The following is a 21139-nucleotide window of genomic DNA, read 5'->3' as shown; positions in this document are numbered from 1 at the left end:
ATACAGGGGAAGGTTTATTCTTTCGATCTTTGCAATAAATCTTACTGCTGCTCACTCTTTGGGTGCATGCTGCATTTATGAGCTGTAACACTCACCACCAAGGTCTGCAGCTTCACTCCTGACAGCAAGACCACGAACCCACCAGAAGGAAGAAGCTCCAGACACATCTGAAGTATGAAGGAACAAACTCCGGACACAGCATCTTTAAGAACTGTAACGCTCACCACAAGGGTCTGCAGCTTCATTCTTGAAGTCAGTGAGACCAAGAACCCACCAGTTCTGGACACACCAGCACTTCAGGAGGTTGAGGCAGGAGGACTGATTGAGCCCAGAAGCTCAAGACCAGCCTGGGCAACATAGCAAAATTCAGTCTCTACAAAAAAATTAATTAAAAAAAAATATGGTGGCATGCATCTATAGTCCCAGCTTTCAGGAGGCTGAGGCCAGAGGACTGCTCGAACCCAGGAGTTTGAGGCTATAGTGAGCTGTGATTGCACCACTGCACTCCAGCCTGGGCAACAGAGCAAGACCCTGTCTAAAACAAACAAACAAAAAAATTAAATGGCCACATGTAGCCAGTGGCTGCCAAATAGTACAGTGTACGTCTGTTTCTAGCTGCATTAACCTTAACGTGCCAAAACAGAACCACTGAAGGTTGAACTGAGACGTTTCTATAGCACAGAATGATATCAACTTGGATGAGAAGGGAGTTACCAATATATGAGAAAATATATCAGGCTGAAGAGGCAAACCCTTTTATCAACATGTAGTTATCCGGTTCTCGTGATTCCAGGATGTCAAATTAGTGCTTAGTAACAGATTAGGTATTAGTCTAATGCACAGGTACTACATTGGCTAAGCTGCTCCTATTTCTCTTATCATCTTTCATATGACCTTTTTGCCTCTACCGGAAGAACCTGCATTTTGCCATGACTTTAATGCTTGCCTACTGATGGGAGGAGGAGGTGTGAAGGGTAGCCATAGAAGAACCATAATCTAAAAAGCTTGAAATGATTTTGAATCGACACAATTTACAATAGAAACCGCAAATTTTTTACTTTCTCTTATGGTATTTTTTAGGATATGGAAGAAGGCCAGTTATTTCCAGCCAAGTACAAGCTCTCCTCCTAAGTTTATTTCATGTATCTCCCTCGGGTATTTTTCTCTCTTGCTCAACCTCAATTAGTCAGCATTAAATGATTACCACGACCTCCTCTCCAAGAGCCTGGTGTGTCAGAGGGACTCAGGCAGCACTCAGCCCTGTGGTATCCTTGCCAGCGAGGCAGTATTGCTTCCTATTCCTGTAACCCCATGAGCTTGGTTCAGCTTCCTTGGCTGTAGGACACTGAGCAGTGTGGGACTTGCTGGCTGCTGGGAACTGTGTGTTCCACAGATGCTTGACATTCTTGGGACCCAAGTACTTGAGCAAGCTTTTCAGAAAGTTTTCCTTTCTTCAGGAATAGCTTACAAGACTAAGGCTTTTTCTCAGATAGGAACGTCCAGATGCATTATAGACAAACATCTGGGATTCTGTTGGGCTGGCAAGATCGTGGATAAGGTTTTGTAAAATGTTGCACATCCTTTTTATTATTTTTTTTTTTGAGATGGAGTCTCGCTCTGTCACCCAGGCTGGAGTGCAATGGTGCAATCTTGGCTCACTGCAACCTCTGTCTCCTGAGTTTAAGTGATTCTCCCACCTCAGGCTCCTGAGTAGCTGGGACTACAGGTGCGCGCCACCACACCTGGCCAATTTTTTGTATTTTTAGTAGAGACGGGGTTTCACCATGTTGACCAGGCTGGTCTTGAACTCCTGACCTCAAGTGATCCTCCTGCCTCGGCCTCCCAAATTGCTGGGATTACAGGCGTGAGCCACTGCACCTGGTCAGATGTTCCACATTCCTATGAGTCTATTGTACATTCTAAGAGATTCCCTACAAAATATATTTAAAAGTTGTTTCTTTTCAAAGAAACTTTGTAATTTAAAAAATAATTCTATTCAAAGGCAGAGAAAGAATCAAGAATGTACTCTAGTATTGAAATTCAGTTTCCTTGGAGTCCTTATCAGAGAATGAGAAACCTCGGGCCTTAAGATGATTTTTAGCTGTTCTATCCCCAATTCTCATAGCAGAGCAGTGACTCAGGTAAAAATACATGAAATTATTTAATGCCCTGAAGGGCAAAATAACCGGAATTTTGTCAGCCCCACAGCACGGAGGGCAAGGCTTGAAAGCAAATCTGCAAGACATCCTCTTCACAGAGGCAGGGAGATTTTAAAAAAATAAAGAAACAAACAAACAAACCCAGCCCTTCCTTATATTCTGGAACACTGAAGGCCAGCCCCACAAAGCCCACAGTGAAGAAATGGATGGACAAACAAATCCAAAAGCCTGAGCCAAGAAGGGACAATAGCTTCACATCCTGTTTGCAGGAGGAAATGGAAGCTGGAAGCGGCAGTTCCCTGTGGACCCCTTTGAGCTTTACCTCTATGTTTTCTTCTTTGCAAACACAGCCAGGTCTCCTGTGGATTGTAGAGCTCCCTCCTGCCTTCCACTCCCAATTGTTTTTCTAACAACCCAAGACTCAGTCAAACTTGAGAGCAGCTAGTGTGCTCTGTGGCCAGCTCCTGATGGCTTTAGGAAGGATGTGAGGAGGGCAGGGGAGCTTGAGAGCCACTTTCATTGCTCTCAGATATTAGACCCCATTTCCAAGGCCAAGAACGTGACTGATTCTGGGTTGCCTCTCCGAGCCTGCAAATTATTTATATTTGGCTTTTTTTCCTTAAAAGTTCATGAAGGCAAATGACAATTACAGCACTACTTGTAATAGTAACAAAACAACTGGAAACAACCTATCAAGAAGTTCAGAAATGGTTTAAAATGCAAAGGCCGGATGCAGTGGCTCACGCCTGTAATCCCAGCACTTTGGGAGGCTGAGGTGGGCGGATCACCTGAGGTCGGGAGTTCAAGACCAGTCTGACCAACATGGAGAAACCCTGTCTCTACTAAAAATACAAAATTAGCCAGACGTGGTGCCACATGCCTGTAATCCCAGCTCAGGAGGCTGAGGCAGGAGAATCGCCTGAACTTGGGAGGTAGAGGTTGTGGTGAGCCGAGATCGCACCATCGCACTCCAGCCTGGGCAACAAGAGCGAAACTCAAAGAGAGAGAGAAAAAGAAATGGTTTAAAATATTCCAGCGCATCTACAAAAGAGAAAGTCCTGTAGGTACTATTATTTAATGACCTAGTTCTTCATGCTGAAACTTCTCTGCCGTAATGCTAATGAAGAAAGCAAACTGCAGAGCACCATGATCCCATTTTGGGTTTAAAAATAGGCAAAAAAAAAAAAAAAAAAAAAAAAAACTATCAGAACCATGTTTGGATCCTGATTGGAAGAAACCACTTGTAAAATGCCATTTTTTGAGACAAGGGAAACTTGAATACTAACTGGATAATAATATATAAAACCAAGGATTTTGTTTTTAAAATGTGTTTTAGAACAGATTTTTGTTAAATGTGACAAGATATTGTGATTATGTTAAAAAAAGTCCGCATTTTTAAAAGATGCACAGTGCCCCAACCTAGCAAGGCAGGCCAACATTCAAATTCAGGAAAAAAAAAAAAAAAAAAAAAAAAGATGCACAGTGAAGAATATAGGGGTGCACTTACATGATTTTGGGATTGGTTTTAAAATAATTCAGAAAAGAGGAAAAAAGAAAAAAGGGGGTGGATAAAATAAGTACTGAAGATAAGCGTATGGAGGTTGATTTTACCATTCTCTCTTCTTTTGTATATGTTTACATTTTTCTTTTTTTGCCATCTCACCAATTTAATAAAAAGTAGAATTTTCAATGAATCATCAGTCAATCTTTTCATTTCCAAAAGGATCTAATAACCTATAGGGCATAATAGGATCCATTCTTTTAATGTCTTCAAGGAACAACCAGAGCGTTTTAAGCAATTTTCAGTATGATGATACAAATAATTGAAACAATTTTCTTTCAAGTTTCCTGTCTAACTGGGTATTTCAAACAAAAATGCTAATATTGCTCAAGTGAGTTGATACAGGCTCTGAAATCCCCACATCAGTTGACACCTCTGGGAAATTTAAGTGGCCTTCATATTTCAAGCTCATTAATACCAATGGAAATCACACCTGTAATAACAGAGATGAACTTTCAGCACATAGGAACCTGGCTGTCCATCACTGATGAACAGGGTGTAACAGAATGGTGACTCTAGGCTGTATGTGAGTTGTAATTCCTGTCATGTAGTTTTGTTACACTCAGCCAGTCATATACTTTTTTTTTTTTTTACCTCTTTTGGGCAACAATAGGAATTTGTGAAATGGTTTTTGTGGAGTCAAGAGTAAGTCTGTGGTTGGCGTTATGAAGCTTTCTGATGCCATGGCCAGAATCTCTGTCTACCTACTTTCTCTGTCTAAATCAGGATACATCTATTATTATATCACTGTAAAAAACTGAGACAGATCATAGAGCTGAACATAATCCAAGATACACATAAAGCTATGAGTAAAGTTAATGTACAAAGTGTATATGGAGTGTACAATCTGTGTACAGTGGTAGAAAATGACCCACAAATTTGGCTAGGACCTAGAGATTAGCAAAAGCAAAGAGACAAATATAATCAGTTATAAGTCAGTGCAGACGACTAGCATGAAACAAAATTTTCATAAGGAACAGTTTTCCTGGTATATTAGTTGTTTTCACACTGCTATAAAAAAATTCCGGGGACTGTAGGCCAGGTGTGGTGGCTCACACCTATAATCCCAGCACTTTGGGAGGCCAAGGCAGGTGGATCATCTGAGGTCAAGAGTTCAAGACCAGCCTGGCCAACATGGTGAAGCCCTATCTCCACTACAATACAAAAAAAATTAGCCAGGAATGGTGGCGCATGCCTGTAATCCCAGCTACTCAGGAGGCTGAGGCAGGGGAATCGCTTGAACCCAGGAAGTAGAGGTTGCAGTGAGCCAAGATCGCGCTACTACACTCCAGCCTGGGCGACAGAGTGAGACTCCATTTCAAAAAAACAAAAACAAAAACAAAACCTCAAGACTGGATAATTGGCCGGGCGCGGTGGCTCAAGCCTGTAATCCCAGCACTTTGGGAGGCCGAGACGGGCGGATCACGAGGTCAGGAGATCGAGACCATCCTGGCTAACACGGTGAAACTCCGTCTCTACTAAAAAATACAAAAAAAAAAAAAATACTAGCCGGGCGAGATGGCGGGCGCCTGTAGTCCCAGCTACTCAGGAGGCTGAGGCAGGAGAATGGCGTAAACCCGGGAGGCGGAGCTTGCAGTGAGCTGAGATCCGGCCACTGCACTCCAGCCTGGGCGACAGAGGGAGACTCCGTCTCAAAAAAAAAAAAAAAAAAAAAAAAAAAGACTGGATAATTTATGAAGAAAAGAGGTTTAATTGGCTTACGGTTCTGCAGGTTACACAGGCAGCATAGCGTCTTTGGCTTCTGGTGAGGCCTCAGGAAGCTTCCAAACATGACGGAAGGCAAAGTGGCAGTGAGGCTTCTTGTGAGGCTTCTCATGAGACATCGCACGTGGCAGGAGGAGGAGCGAGAGAGCAAAGTGGGAGGGTGCTGTATACTTTTAAACAACCAGGTCCGGTGAGAACTCACAATCACGAGAACGCTACCAACGAGGACGGTGCTAAACCATTCATGAGAAATCTACTCCCTGTGAACCAGTCACCTCCCACTGGGCCTCACCTCCAATGCCGGGGATCACAATTCGACAACAGATTTAGGCTGGGGCACAGATCTCAACCGTATCATCTTGTATTAAATCCAGAGAGATATTTGTGCTGTGGGTCTTTATAAAACTGAAAAATGTATGACAGAGAACAACGTTCTCAAAGGCATCCTGGCAGTGAAGTACAGTAAGTAGTTAGTTTCCTAGGACTCTTTTTTATGACATACTTCAATGTAGGTTGATAGAATTATATCAAAGAGGCTGGGCATGGTGGCTCACACCTGTAATCCCAGCACTTTGGGAGACTGAGGCGGGCATCTCTACTAAAAATACAAAAAATTAGCCTGGTGTGGTGGCGCATGCCTATAATGCCAGCTACTCAGGAGGCTGAGGTGGGAGAATCGCTGGAACCTGGGAGGTGGAGCTTGCAGTGAGCCAAGATCACGTCACTGCACTCCAGCCTGGGTGACAGAGCGAGACTGTCTCAAAAAAAAAATTTTTTTTTCAAATTATGTCAAAGAGCAATATCATTAATTTTTTTTTTCTTCCTTTTTTTTTGAGACGGAGTCTCGCTCTGTCGCCCAGGCAGAAGTGCAGTGGCCGGATCTCAGCTCACTGCAAGCTCCGCCTCCCGGGTTTATGCCATTCTCCTGCCTCAGCCTCCCGAGTAGCTGGGACTACAGGCGCCCGCCACCGCGCCCGGCTAGTTTTTTGTATTTTTTAGTAGAGACGGGGTTTCACCATGTTAGCCAGGATGGTCTCGATCTCCCGACCTCGTGATCCGCCCGTCTCGGCCTCCCAAAGTGCCAGGATTACAGGCTTGAGCCACCGCGCCCGGCCTCATTCAAGTAATTCTACAAAAAAACAAAATATATTGAAATTTTTCCTAACAAAATATCTTGACTATGCAAGAGGAAAATGCAGGAGAAAACCCACCATAAGTTCCTACCACCAGCTCTACCAGTGCCACAGATGCCACTTTTCTCCCTGTGGCTGCTCCCTTGCCTTCCCTACACAGTGGGAAGATTAAGTCAGTGGTTCCCCAGTTCAGTTAGCACAGGAACCACCCAGAGGGGTCAGAAGGGAGCCAACTGGGGTGAGAGAGTATCTGAGTTTCCTCTAAACACTTCTCAACTCAGCTCCCTCAGGGGTGGAAGCTGCTCTCATAAATAGTAAGTACATCTTTGGTCGGCAAGGCCCCGATGTAGCTTGGAAACCAGAGCCCCAGCAGATGGATGCCCTCCGACACTTAGTGCTGACTTGGAAGGAATTGCAGATTTGACAAAAATGTGATTCTGTCACTCACTGCTGCCCTTCTGTGGTGGAGGAAGCATCCCTTTTCTTTTTGTCACATCACACAAGATGGATGCTGTTCGCTTGTTGAGAATTACTCCCAGGGGAGTTCCTGCCAGCTGTAACTCATCCCCTCCCACTCAACAATGCATTAGGTTTTGCAAGCCCGGAAGTTATGCAAGGCAAGGGCTCATTGTGAATCCATGGTAATTTATAAAATTACTAAGTTACTGCAAAGCCTCAATGTTTTATTAGTAACACATTTGTGACATAGTTCTCAACAAATTAAGTCACCATATTGTCTTCCAGACTGAGGTTAAAACTCTCAGACATCTGTGCCTACCACCTAGACTACACTACCCTCTCAAGTTTGTCCCTAACCAGCTCCTAAGGGACTGGGAGAAAACTCCAACTGCATTTCAGGCACGCAGCACATTTATTTGAGTAAGGAAGCAGTTTGGTTCTTTCCTTTGGTGTGAGGCCACAGGACATAGTGGTTAGGAACAAGGCTTTCGATCAAACAGCGGCCCCAGGCGCAGCCCCTCTTCTCTGTACCTTATTAGCTAAGTGGCCCTGGGCAAGCCATATAATCTTTCAAACAATGGGATTAAGATTAGTACAATTACTATTAACTCACAGAAATAATAGAGCAAGAAATGCAAAGTGCCTGGCTCACACCAAGTATTTGGTAACTACTAGTTATTTCCATTCATGTCACCTGTCACCTCCGCCCTGTGGCAAGCTCCTTGAGGAGCTTTATCTTGTTTGTTTCCTTATGCTTAGCACAGTGCTTGGCACAGGATTGTTCTGTGTAGGTTGCCGAGTGGATGAATCCTTCCACACTCATCCATCCAGGTAACATGTATTGAGCAGCTAAGTGCCAGGCACTGTTCCCCTTACTGCAGACGGAGCAGTGAACAAAACAGCAAGGTCCTGGCCTCTTGTTGCCTATGTTCTAGTGGGGGAGAACAGACAAGTTAAGCGTGTACTGGGAGAGAGGGAGAGAAATAGAGCAACCAGAGCAGAATTGAGGGGGCTAGCAAGGCTGAGGTGGTGGGGGTGGGGGGCTTGCTCTTTTATATATCACAGAAGGTCTCCCTGAGGAGGTAACATCTGAGCAGAGGCTTAAAGGAAGTCAGAGAGCAAACCACAGGATTATCTGCAGAAGGTGCTTCAGGCCCAGGGAACAGCATGTGCAAAGGCCCAGAAGCAGGCACACAGATGGCATTTTTGAAGAAAAGAAGGCAGGTGTAGCTGGAATGGTATGAGTGAAAGGCGTTGTCTCTTTTTCTATTGTAGTCAAAATGAGCACACAACACAATCCAGAAATTGAAAAAGATGTATTAAAATATTCACAAAAATACAACTGAAGATCAAAAAACAATAATGAGCTTGATGGTTTTTCCCTAGCTGATACATTTCCATTGAAAAACTACAGATAGTTTGAAATTTCAATCTCTAAGTAATGTCTTTTGCATGCTCCCGTACAGAATTAGCGCATGATTTTAAGAGGACTCTTTTTGCCACGACGAAGACACGGAGAGGGCAGATCTGCCCTTTAGGCAACCCCAGTTCGTTATCTGCAGCCAGGCAAGGAGTGCTGAGGCACGGGGAAAAACGTGAGCCAAAAGGGCTGCAGGGGTGGGTGTGCGGGGCTTGGGAAGAGGTCCTGCCCTGAGAGGCTCATCTCAGTGTGAGCAGCTTCCTTCAGGGAAACCCGTCCTGGCAGAGTGCCAAGCTGGCAGCTTCCCTTGCCTGGGGAGAAGGTTGGTGAGAACTGGTGAGGATTCTCTGCCAGAATGCCAGGGCACTGACAGAGTTTGAGGTGTCTGGTTGGACAGGAGGCCAAAAAGTCAGGCTGGGGAAGGGGGTGATCAGGGAGGAAAAGGCCTCCAGGTGTCATTCGAGTGAGCGGCCCCCAGAGCACCAGCTTCACCAACACATGGTGCCAGCACTGCAAGAAGAAGTGAGGGCTCTTGCTCCCAGGGAGCACCAAAATGTTTCATTTATTCACAGGAACTGTTGAGAAAGGAGTGAAAAAACAACGCCCCTTTTCTCTGTAAAAAAACGACTGCAAGGAAACGTGACACAGGCCTGTCTACAATATGTGTCCTCTGTACCTCAAAGCACAGCCTTGGTCAGCTATGTGGTTTTCACGGTGGCAAAGGCTCACCATGAGTCTCGGCTTGAAGGATGGTGACAATCTAACACCCTTCCCCTCCAAACACACGTAAGAAACCTTCCAAAGTCTCCCACAGTTTTCAAAATAGATGCCCAAAAAGTTTTAGGATGCAAGGCAGAGTTGACCACTTTGGGAAAATGTCTCAGGGCCAGCACTATGTCACTGTGTGTCACTCTCTCGGGCTGGGCTTATGAACATGGAAGGCGGCAGGGCAGGCATATTTTTCTCCATTCCACACAGAACAAAGAGCAGATGCTGCCCAGCTTCAGATGTGTGTGGTGACCAAACCTGATCCCTGTTGACTCACACGGATGTGGCATGTAAGGTGGAGCGTTACAAGAATAACAAAAATAGCTCCTCAAAAAACAAAAGGCTTCATGTGTGGGACAGAGTTAGTTTTGAAGCTTATATGCCCTTTATCTTATCACCTTGTGCACACCTCTAAATCTCAATCTTGTTTTATTCCCTTTACAAATTCTCTTAGAACTCAGCCTTCAGACCGGGCGCGGTGGCTCAAGCCTGTAATCCCAGCACTTTGGGAGGCTGAGACGGGCGGATCACAAGGTCAGGAGATCAAGACCATCCTGGCTAACACGGTGAAACCCCGTCTCTACTAAAAAAATACAAAAAAACTAACCGGGTGAGGTGGCGGGCGCCTGTAGTCCCAGCTACTTGGGAGGCTGAGGCAGGAGAATGGCGTAAACCCGGGAGGCAGAGCTTGCAGTGAGCTGAGATCCGGCCACTGCACTCCAGCCTGGGCGACAGAGCGAGACTGCGTCTCAAAAAAAAAAAACACAAAAAACTCAGCCTTCAAACATCCCCAGAAGATGACAAGATGAGAAGAAAAAGCAGCAGTTCATAGTGGACTCCAAACTAGAAGGGAGAAAAAGTAACACTGCCCCTCACCCCAAACACTCACCCCAAACACGTTCTGCAGACCATCTAGACAGTATTCTTCCCATAACTGTGGGCTTTAGGACAATTTTTAAAGGGGGTAAATTTTTTTAAAAATCCAGAAAATGGGAGAAATGACAACATAAGTGTTTAATGATCTTCACCATGCTTTCCATTCCCAGTAAAAAGTAAAAACTCATAGATTTTAAGTGGGGTGGGGAGTAGTGAATGCGAGAAAACAAGTTGCAGGAAAGGACAGCCAAAGTATCCAATCTAGGCTCTCATTAACCTCAACAGTCTTTGAGGCACCATGAAGTTGTTATAAAGCCATGACTCATGCTGCTTCTTGCTGGAAGCATGACTGACGCTTTATAAAGAAGGTGACTCTTGCCAGCTGCAGTGGTGCAACTATAGTTCGTTCCAGCTACTCGGGAGGCTGAGGAGGGAGAATCACTTGAGCCCAAGAGTTCAAGGCTAGTCTGGGCAACATAGTGAGACTCTACCTCAAAAAAAAAAAAAAAGAAAGAAAGAAAGAAAGAAAAAAAAGCAAAAGAGAAAGAAAAAAAGCAAAAGAATGTGATTCTCTAGAGAGCACGCTCTGGGATATTGGAGAGTGGCCGAGTGGCAACATAATGATCCCATTTCTGCCTACTTAGAAGGAAAGAAACTCCTCTCCTTTAGCTGTATGGTGACTGTTATTTCAAGCAGAAAGGACATCAGCAAAGAATAAAACCGATACCTTTTACTCTCCATGTTACAAAAGTTCTCAAGCAAAGCTTGGATTTTCTACTCAATCAGTATTGATCCAGCAGTATCCAGAATGAAGTGACCTTCGGCATTTATCCTATGCTAATCTTGCATTATGAATCCAGAAATTGATATGACACATTTCAAGGGTGCAACTTAAAGTAAGTCTACACAACATGTAAGGCTAACAATTGCCCCATATTTTAGTGAGAAAAACATCAAACTTCTCAAATTGTTTTCAAGTGGCATAGCCAACGGGTATTTTTTAAAAGCTGCAGACAAATAAATGGTACTGATACTGTGTTAAAGGCTCCTGGGTATGCTTCCATCATAGCATCTCCATCCTCCAACTACAATAAATGCTAAGACTGATTAAGCCCTTAGATTAAAAGGCCATGTCTACTGCAAATACTACGGGATCTGCTATTGTCTCCATTAAGGCAAACCATTTCTAAATGATGGTGAAAGGAATGTTTCTGAAATCTTCCAATTGTAAATGACCTGAAAAGAAAGTACAAAAACAGCAAGACAATGGGTACATATGTAGAATCATATCATCTTTTCATCATGCAACACTGGCTCCTCACATCAGGAAGATTAAATAGAATATTTATACGCATCCTTTGTACACATCTTTCTCTCCCTCCGTGAGTACATATGTACTTGTCCTTGCCTGGGTCTCCAAGGCTGCATGTGCAATGGGCTACATTTTCTGCACCAGAGTCCAGTTTGGTTTTGTTTCTTGCTGAGGATATGTTCTAGGTCTTCTCTTAATTTTTTCGGATATCCGCATACACCACAGACTCTGACTTGTTAATCTTGTCACTGTGATGTCCGCCGGAGTGGTCTAACTGTGCATATATGACTGGGCCCTGGAAAAGGGATGCAGAAGAATTAGAGGTTTGAAAAAGCTGGCAGTTCCTTCAGCTACAGGCATAGAAGCAATGATTAACGTGATCACATAAGGGTTCCAAAGCAAAGACTTCCCTCTTTTGAATGTCTTCAGGAAGACTTCTTACGGATGATATGTCCAGGACTGACTTTGAAACAAGATTGGACATACGTTGACAATAGTTAAAGCAGGTACATGGGGCTTTGTTACATTATTCTTTCAAACCTTTTCATTATATTTCATTTTTATTTATTTATTTATTTATTTTTGAGGTGGAGTCTCGCTCTGTCGCCCAGGCTGGAGTACAGTGGTGTGATCTTGGCTCACTGCAAGCTCCACCTCCTGGGATCATGCCATTCTCCTGCCTCAGCCTCCCGAGTAGTTGGGACTACAGGCGCCCGCCACCACGCCCGGCTAATTTTTTGTATTTTTAGTAGAGACGGGGTTTCACCGTGTTAGCTAGGATGGTCTCGATCTCCTGACCTCGTGATCTGCCCACCTCAGCCTCTCAAAGTGCTGAGATTACAGGCGCGAGCCACCGTGCCCGGCCTCAAACCTTTTTGATGTTTGTTTGAAAATTTCCGTAATAATATAATATTCCTTCTTAGGAATATCTCTTATCTTAATAGCTATTACAGAATTCCTCACCTCTTACCATTGGGGTAAGAGTCTTAAGGACTAAGATGGGAACTTCCACCCACCTGAGACCCACAGAAATCATGAGCTTCAGAATGATCAATCCATGCAAGAAACCAACATATTTGGTGCCACCCAAAGATACAATCAATTTAATCTGGTCACATTGTACAAATACGTATAGTTTTAAGTAAATAGTTTAAAAGCATTTCAAATATTCTTTAATACAACTACTTACAGCATAATTCTTTTAGTCTGAGCCTATCGTGACCAATACAAATATTGCTTCCTTGATTTCTCATATTAGATAACTGTTCTTCCTGTTTTAAAATAAAATTAAAAAGAAAAAACAAAAAACCACAATCTACACAGATATAAAGAAAAACCCTAAATAGAGTAAAGTAGAAAAGATCCTATTCTTTTTTTTTTTTTGAGACGGAGTCTCGCTCTGTCGCCCAGGCTGGAGTGCAGTGGCTGGATCTCAGCTCACTGCAAGCTCTGCCTCCCGGGTTTACGCCATTCTCCTGCCTCAGCTGGGACTACAGGCGCCCGCCACCACGCCCGGCTAGTTTTTTGTACTTTTTTTAGTAGAGACGGGGTTTCACTGTGTTAGCCAGGATGGTCTCGATCTCCTGACCTCGTGATCCGCCCGTCTCGGCCTCCCAAAGTGCTGGGATTACAGGCTTGAGCCACCGCGCCCGGCCGAAAAGATCCTCTTCTTAGCCTCAGCAGTAAGGAAGAGATTACAATTCCAGGGAATTGTCAGGGTCCCATCCAGGAGAGCAAGGGAAGGTTGGGTGGCCTGGGGGCAGAGCGAATTCCCTAACTGTTGGGGGAAGAGGTCAGATAGGTGGCTGCACTTCATGACTCTTTCAGTCCAGACTCTTAAAATTGTAAACAACAACAAAATAGCCCTGGTTTTAAAAGAAAAATTTAATAGTACCCAATGTCAACTCTTCTCCCAATCTAGGGGAACTCACCTTGAGAAGTCTAATAACGTGCTTAAGCTTTCACTTTTGAAATCATAAGCTCAGTAGCCAAAAGCACATGGTTTAAAATAAACACACTTGCCCTCATCCAGGAGCCCTAACAACCTGTGTCCTTAGTATGTAACCTGGGGTTCTGTGGAGTTCAGGTACTCCAACGTCTACAGAAGGGACAGGCCCAGTTGTAAGGGCTATACAACGGTGCATCTAAAAACAGAGTTAGAAAATAACACTCGAGGACTAGATCCATTTGAATGTTGGCAGATCTGCAGTCTAAATTACGATATCGTCTTTGTTGAACCTTAGAGAAGAGTACTGGTCATGTGGTCCTGGGCATATTTGTAAATTTCTAAGCACAAGTTTCTTCATCTCTAAAATGGTATTACTAATAATATCTACATTTTTGTTTTTTGTTGTTATGAAAATTAAATAAGATATATAAAATTAAATAAGACACTACCTATAACTTAGGCAATGTCTCACAGATAGCACTTAATACATGTTAGTTATTATTATGAACGTCTTGTTACACAAATACATTTTAAAATGCACTAAGGTAACTGATCAAGTAAATTAACTGATCAAGTAAACAAACTCTGTGTGTTTATCTTTAGTCTACAATGGCTGTCATGGGTAATATTAACAGATCACATGGTTAATAATCATACAGACCCTCTATATTCATCTCAGAAAGCTGCAAGTTAAATGCTAACCCCACCAAAAAACAAAAGGAAGTTAAAAAGACTGTTTTCGGCCGGGTGCGGTGACTCACGCCTGTAATCCCAGCACTTTGGGAGGCCGAGGCAGGCAGGTCATGAGGTCAGGAGATGGAGACCATCCTGGCTAACACGGTGAAACCTCGTCTCTACTAAAAATACAAAAAAATTAGCCAGGCGCGGTGGCGGGCATCTGTAGTTCCAGCTACTAGGGAGGCTATGGCAGGAGAATGGTGTGAACCCGGGAGGCGGAGCTTGCAGTGAGCTGAGATCACACCACTGCACTCCAGCCTGGGCAACAGAACGAGACTCCGTCTCAAAAAAAAAAAAAAAAAAAAAAAGACTGTTTTCTACTAGGAACAGAATGAAAACTAACTGTTCCCCGGTAACAGCTATTTCAAAGAATAGGACAGACCTCCCAACATTAAATTATATACATTTTTAGATAATAAAACTCCGTATCATAATTCCTAAAAACTCACCAACAGTTTTAGGGTATGTTCATGGGAGAAGGGGTTTACAATGTGTGACTGACTGCACAAATGGCTGCAAACTCTTTCCTTCACTGCATCTTACTCTTTGCAACATAATGCTGTAGGTCCTTCCATCGAGAGTAGAAATCTGTTTCTCTACCCCTATTGAATCTGGGCTGATCTTGTGACCAGCTCCGACTAATAGAATGAGGCAGAAGTGACGCTGTGCAGCTTCCACACCCAGACCTCAACAGACTTTGCCGCTTCCACTCTCTTACTGATCTTAGGATCCACATAGCCACTATGACCATGTGAAGATGCCCAAGTTAGCCTGATGGCTGATGAGAGACGCATGGCCAAGCTGTCCTCTCTCTGCCTGGTCAACAGCCTGCCAATGGTTATATTAAGTGAGACCACTGTAGACTGTCCAGCTACCATTCAAGCTTCTAGCCAACTGCAGATGCACAAGTGAGCCAGCAGAGACCAGCTGAACTCACCCAGACCAGAATCTGCTCAACCAATCCATAGAATGGGAAGCCAAATAAATGGTGGCTGTTTTAGGCCACTGTATTTTCAGGAGTTTGTTATGTGGCAGTAGATAATCGATACGCTATGTGAGTAGAAAAGAATGAGAACAGAGAAAGTAAAGAGGAAAAAGAACACAGAATTATCTTAGTCTGTAAATGTTAAAATATCAATGAGGTCTTTCATGTGAGACAGTACTGTCTTTCATGTCAAAAGAATACAACTATCTGTTGAAAGTAAACAGGAAAACACTGAAGAAATCCCTTCCTGCTGATGGACTTGGTATTTTTCAAACTGTTCACCACTGCCTGTTATCCTCATTCCTCTTCCCCCTTAGAATATAATAAGGTCTTAAGTCAGGAACTTGCTTAACTTCCTAGAACTTGACAGAATGTAGGTGCTAGATGAAGGGATGGATGGAATAAAGGATGCAGAGAAATTGCGGATGTAGGTTGAGATTCGGGTCTGCTAACAGATCATGCTTGATCTAGAACACCTCCATGAAGTCTGATTCTGAGTGCCCTTTAGAGGTGGAAGCAGCCCTGAGTCTCTATGGAACATGCCTCAACACCTCGATTTTGAGGGCAAATTATGCTGCTGAGGACTTCAAGAGGATCCTCCGAACCACGATCAACTTTGAAATGAACCCACCACTGCTAAGACGTTCATTTTTGGGTATGTAAGAATAAAGAAGGAAAACAACAACAAAACCTACATTAACCTAGCTGTTTTCACTGTACCTCTTGGTACTCACCCTCCCCACCCTCCACTTCATTTATTTATTTATTTTTGCTTTTACACAAAGAATTACAACAATAAAGTGGAAAACTGCTCTGAATACGTTTTCAACTACTTTCTACATGAATAGGCCTAAGCTACTGAAAATGTTTCAAGAAACACATTGCTTAATATAGGCCTATTATTTTAGTTACAACTAGAGATAAAATTACCTCTGAAGTTTCCTTGTACCAAAACTAATTATTTATTCCAATAAAAAACCATACTGGTGAAGGTTGGGGGAGAATGTCCAGGAAGAAAGGATTCTAGAAGAGCAAAGAGACCTGCTTCTAGATACAAATTAACTGCTCAGGAGTCATTATGCTGCGTCCTGTAGTACACCTTTCATAGTCTCTGTAGCTTGTAGCCCCATTTAATTTGATTCTAGTCCTTCAGGTGTTAGAGGAATCATTCCCAATATCCTAGCATGAATCACTAAGAGAGAACATCTGCTTTTACCATATGCTCATTGACTATTGACAGAACACCTATTTTTTAGTATTTATTTCACTGTTTTTTAAGTAAAATATAAATATGAAACCCAGCTATGTATTCTGACTTTCTTTGAGATAAATGAGACAAATACTGACTATCAAAGTGGAGGTGAAAAAAATTGGACAGGATAAAATATACACGTTTCTTAGAACCAGACAGATCTGGCTCAGCCACTAACTACTGACCTTGAGCAAGTGACTTGCCTAACTAAGCCTCAGTTTCTTCATATGTAAAATAGGGACAACAAAAGAACTTACCCTGGAGGACTGCTGTGAGGACTACAGGAAAAATGCACAAAACTACTTCTTGAAACATTACCCTATCTATGCTATGCACTATAGTTGACAAATACATAAATATTCCATTCAGTCACTGTTTAACAACATAACCCAAAAACCTACCTTCTGCATACAAAGCATCAACGATATCCAGAAAAGGATCTGGAAAACCAACTATTCATCAAACACATATACAAAAATTACTTTATACCAATCTCATTCAAAACTAAGCTTCACAAAGAAAAAAAAATTTCTTATCTTTTCCCCAATGCCTTAACACTCTAGGTAGTGCCTATCTAACACAACACCTTCCCAACCCAGCCTCCCACTCCACTTTGCTGGAAGACCCCTAATTTGGTTCTGGTCTTTACTCTCCCTTTGCTCAGGTAGACCCCACCTTCCTCTGCCCTAGGAGTGAATCAGAATGGCATCAGCTTCTAAGCCACAATGCTGGAAGCCAGAACAATCAGCAATGCCTCAAAATGCTGAAGGAAAATGATTTACAACCTGGAATCCTACCCAACCTGATTAGCAATCAAGTTTGAAGGAGGAGAGTAAAGATAATTTTAAAGGTGTTAAAAACGTATTATCTCACAGTTTTACAGGTCAGAAGTCTGAAATGTGTTTCACTGTGCTAAGATCAAGGTGTCAACAGGACTGCGTACCTTCCACAGGCTCTAGGAGAGGATCTGTCTCCTTGCTTTTTCCAGCTTCTGGAAGCTGCCTGGTTATGAGTTCTTCATCTTTAAAGTCAGCAGTATAGCATCTTCCAGTCTTTCTCTGATGCATACCTTTCTGCCTCCCTCTTCTAATGACCTTTATGGTTACCATGGAGCTACCCAGATAACCCAGGAAAATCTCCCCTTCTCAAGGCAATTTAATCACGTCTGCCAAGTCCTTTTTGATTTGTAAGGTAACATATCCTAAAGAATCCAAAGATTAGACTGTGAACCTCTTTGTGGGGCCATTATACAGTCTACCATGCAAGGTCTCAATTTTTTTACCTCCTGTGCATTTTTTTTCTCACAGGCACAGGCAGAAGAAATACAAATCTTCTCATGAGTAAATGTATTTTAAATGAAGACTCAATCAGTTTATACAAAGTACCAAGAACATAAGTATAGTCTTCAAACTATAAAACCCCCATGAGATGAGAAAATAGCCACCATTACCAAGAAATACAGAAACAAAAACTGTAGTCAGATCAATAAAGACTACAGATACTGAAATTATCAGTTCTAAGGTATAAAATAAGAATATTTAATATGCTTAAATAAATAAGATAGTTGAAAATATAATGAAGTTATAAGGAACTATCAAAATTAGCCAGGTATATTTAAAAAAGAACCAAATAAATTTTCTAGAAAATAAACCTATAATATGAAATTGAAGTTTAAAAACTTTAAAAAGGGGCTAAACAGTAGACTAGTCACAGCTAAACAATTAGTGAATGAGGGCAGATGAAGAAATTACCCAGAAAATGGCAGAAAGACAATACGATGAAAGATATGCAAGACAGGCTAAGAGATTTAGAGCATAGAGGCAGTACAATACACATATAATCAGAGTTCCATAAAAAGATAAATAGATAAAATGCAGAAAGGAAAAATTCAAAGAGATTGTGACTGGAAGTTTTTTAGAATTTATTAAAGATATCAACCTTAAGACTCAGGAGGTCCAATGAAATTACAAGCAGATGCAACAAGGAATGATTTATAATTAAATAGTATATAAAATGCAGAACACCAAAGGCATAACGAAGATCTGAAAAGCAGCCAGAGAGAAGAGACAGATTACCTACAGGGAAACAATGAGAATGTCAGCCGATTTTTCCACAGCTCTTCTCTTTATTATTTCTATCTGTTTATGTTGGGTGTAATTTGCTCTTCTTTTTCTGGTTTCTTCAGACAGAAGCCTAGATAATTAGTTTTAGAGCTTCATTTTTTCTAATATAAACAGTTAATGCTACAAATCTTGAAAGCACTTCTTTAGCTATATCTCACAAATTTTGATATGTTGTTATTTTCACTCAGTTCAAAATATTTTCTAACTTTTCTTGTAACTTCTTGTTTTACTCATGGGTTATTCAATTTTGAAATATTTGAGACTTTCCAGGTATCTTTCTATTGTTTTCTGTTTAATTCCATTGTGGCCAGAGAACATACTCTGGCCACCCTTTTAAAAGGGATTCCAACCCTTTTAAGTTTAATGAGAATTGTTTTATGGCCCAGAATATGGTCTATATTTGGTTAATTTTCATGTGTACTTAAAAAGAGTAAAAATTCTGCTCTAGATGGAAGGAGTGTTTTACAAATGTCTGTTAGCTCAAATTGGTTTCAATGTTAAGTCTTCCACATCATTTTTGATTTTCTGTAAATTTGTTCTACTAACTGCTAAGAAAGGAGTGTTGAAACCTCCAATTATGATTGTGAATATGTCAATTTCTCTTTTCAATTCTCTTAGTTTTACTTCACTTACTTTCAAGCTCTATTATTAGAAGTATAAACATTTAGGATTATGTCTTCTTTATGAGTAGATCACTTTGTCATCATAAAAAGTCTGTCTTTATCCCTGGTTGTATTTCTTGTTCTGAAGCCTACTCTGATATTATTACCAACCAGATTTCTCTTGATTAGTGTTAATGTAGCATATTATTTCCATCCTTTTACTGTTTAAAAAATGTGGTAAAATATACATAACATAAAAATTAGCATCTTTACCATTTTAAAGTGTACAGCTTAGTAGTGTTAAGTGCATTCACATCCTTGTGCGACCGATCTCTAGGATATTTTTGTCCTGCAAAAACTGAAACTGTACCAATTAAACGACTCCCTATTCTTCCTTCCCCAACGACTACCACTCTACTTTCTGTCTCTATGAGCTGCAGGGTATGGGATATTAGTAGAATCACATAGTATGTCTTTTTGTGGCTGGCTTATTTCACTTGGCGTATCTTCAAGATTCATCCACGTTGCAGCATGTGTCAGGACTTCCTTTTAAATACAGAATAATATTCCATTGTGTATATACACCATATTCTATTTATCTACTTGGATACTGATGGACTCTTGGGTTGCTTCTGTATTTTGGCTCTTGTGAATAATACTGCTATGAACATGGGTGTACAAACATCTCTTCAAGACTCTGCTTTCAATTCCATCCTTGTATGACTATTTCTAACCTACCTGGATCTTTTTATTTAAAGTGGTTTATTGTGGACAGCATATAATTGGTTCTTGCTTTTCTATCCGTCTATGTCCATCTTTTAATGGTGTGCTCAGCCCATATACAGTAATGCAATCATCAGTCTGGTTGAGTTTAAATCTACCACTTCATTATTTGTGTTCTATTTGCCCCATCTACCCTTTGCTCATTTTCCCCTCCTCTCCTGCTCACTTTTGAATTAACTGAGTATTTTAAAATTATTACATAAAAGTTTCTTGTTGAAACCTCCAACTATGATTGTAAATATGTCCATTTTTCCTTCCAATTCTCTCAGTTTTACTTCACTTATTTTCAAGCTCTATTATTAGAAGTATAAACATTTAGGATTATGTCTTCTTTGTGAGTAGATCACTTTATCATCATAAAAAGTCCCTCTTTATCCCTGGTTCTATTTCTTGTTCTGAAGCCAACATTGATACTATGACCATCCAGCTTTACCATTTTCCATGTTGTAGCATGTGTCAGAATTTCGTTCTTATCAGTATTGCCATTTGGAGATACAGCTTGTTAGCTGTATCTCTTTTATTTTTTTTCAGTGTTTGCTCTAGAGTTTGCAGTATGTATCTTTAACTTAACACAGTCTACCTTCAAATTATAATTTCATAGATAATATAAGGACCTTACAACAGTATTCTTCCATCCTTCCACCCCATCCTTTGTACTACTGTCGTCATACATTTCACTTCCACGTTATAGATAGCCTCATAAAATGCTGTCATTATTTGTGCTGTAAAGAGTCAATTTTTTTTTTTTTTGAGACAGAGTTTCACTCTGTTGCCTAGGCTGGAGTGCAGTGGCGTGATCTTGGCTCACTGCAATGTCTGCCTCCAGGGTTTAAGCAATTCTCCTGTCTTGGCCTCCCAAGTAGTTGGGATTACAGGGGCCTGCCACCACGCCTGGCTAATTTTTGTACTTTTAGTAGAGACGGGGTTTTACCATGTTGGCCAGGCTGGTCTTGAACTCCTGACCTCAAGTAATCCACCCTCCTTGGCCTCCCAAAGTGCCAGGATTATAGATGTGAGCCACTGCACTGGACCAAAGATATTTTTAAAAAAATAATGATAAATATTTTGTATTTTTCACTTATTTGCCATTTTCAGTGATCTTCATTCCATTGTATAGATCTAAATTTCCATCTGGTGTCCCTTTCCTTCTGCTTGAAAACTCTTAACATTTCTGACACAGCATGTCCGCTGGTGATAAATTCAGCATATATATATACACATAGGTATATACATATGTGTATATATATAAGATATTTTTGATAGGCAAAGATTCTAAGTTGATCATATTTTTCTTC

At 41.6% G+C, this 21139-nt stretch overlaps 1 protein-coding gene across 4 annotated transcripts in view; it reads right to left on the bottom strand.

Moving 5' to 3' along the window:
• Window positions 1-10220: 10220 nt before the first annotated feature.
• The window catches only part of MPZL1 (myelin protein zero like 1), a 66880-nt gene continuing 55961 nt past the window's right edge, over window positions 10221-21139 (bottom strand). For 2 of the 4 annotated variants that reach the window (XM_033199797.1, XM_033199798.1), the window contains one exon: window positions 10221-11708. In XM_033199797.1, the coding sequence (XP_033055688.1) occupies window positions 11607-11708 (102 nt within the window). In that variant the 3' untranslated portion in view covers window positions 10221-11606. The remainder of the gene's footprint in view (window positions 11709-21139) is intronic. The other 2 variants (XR_004434346.1, XR_004434347.1) reach the window with 1 other exon arrangement.

Source organism: Trachypithecus francoisi, unplaced genomic scaffold (assembly GCF_009764315.1).
Source record: "Trachypithecus francoisi isolate TF-2019V2 unplaced genomic scaffold, Tfra_2.0 Lachesis_group5, whole genome shotgun sequence".
Taxonomy (NCBI): domain Eukaryota; kingdom Metazoa; phylum Chordata; class Mammalia; order Primates; family Cercopithecidae; genus Trachypithecus; species Trachypithecus francoisi.
Note: the sequence above shows the minus strand (reverse complement) of the source record. Positions and strands in the feature narration are given on the sequence as shown.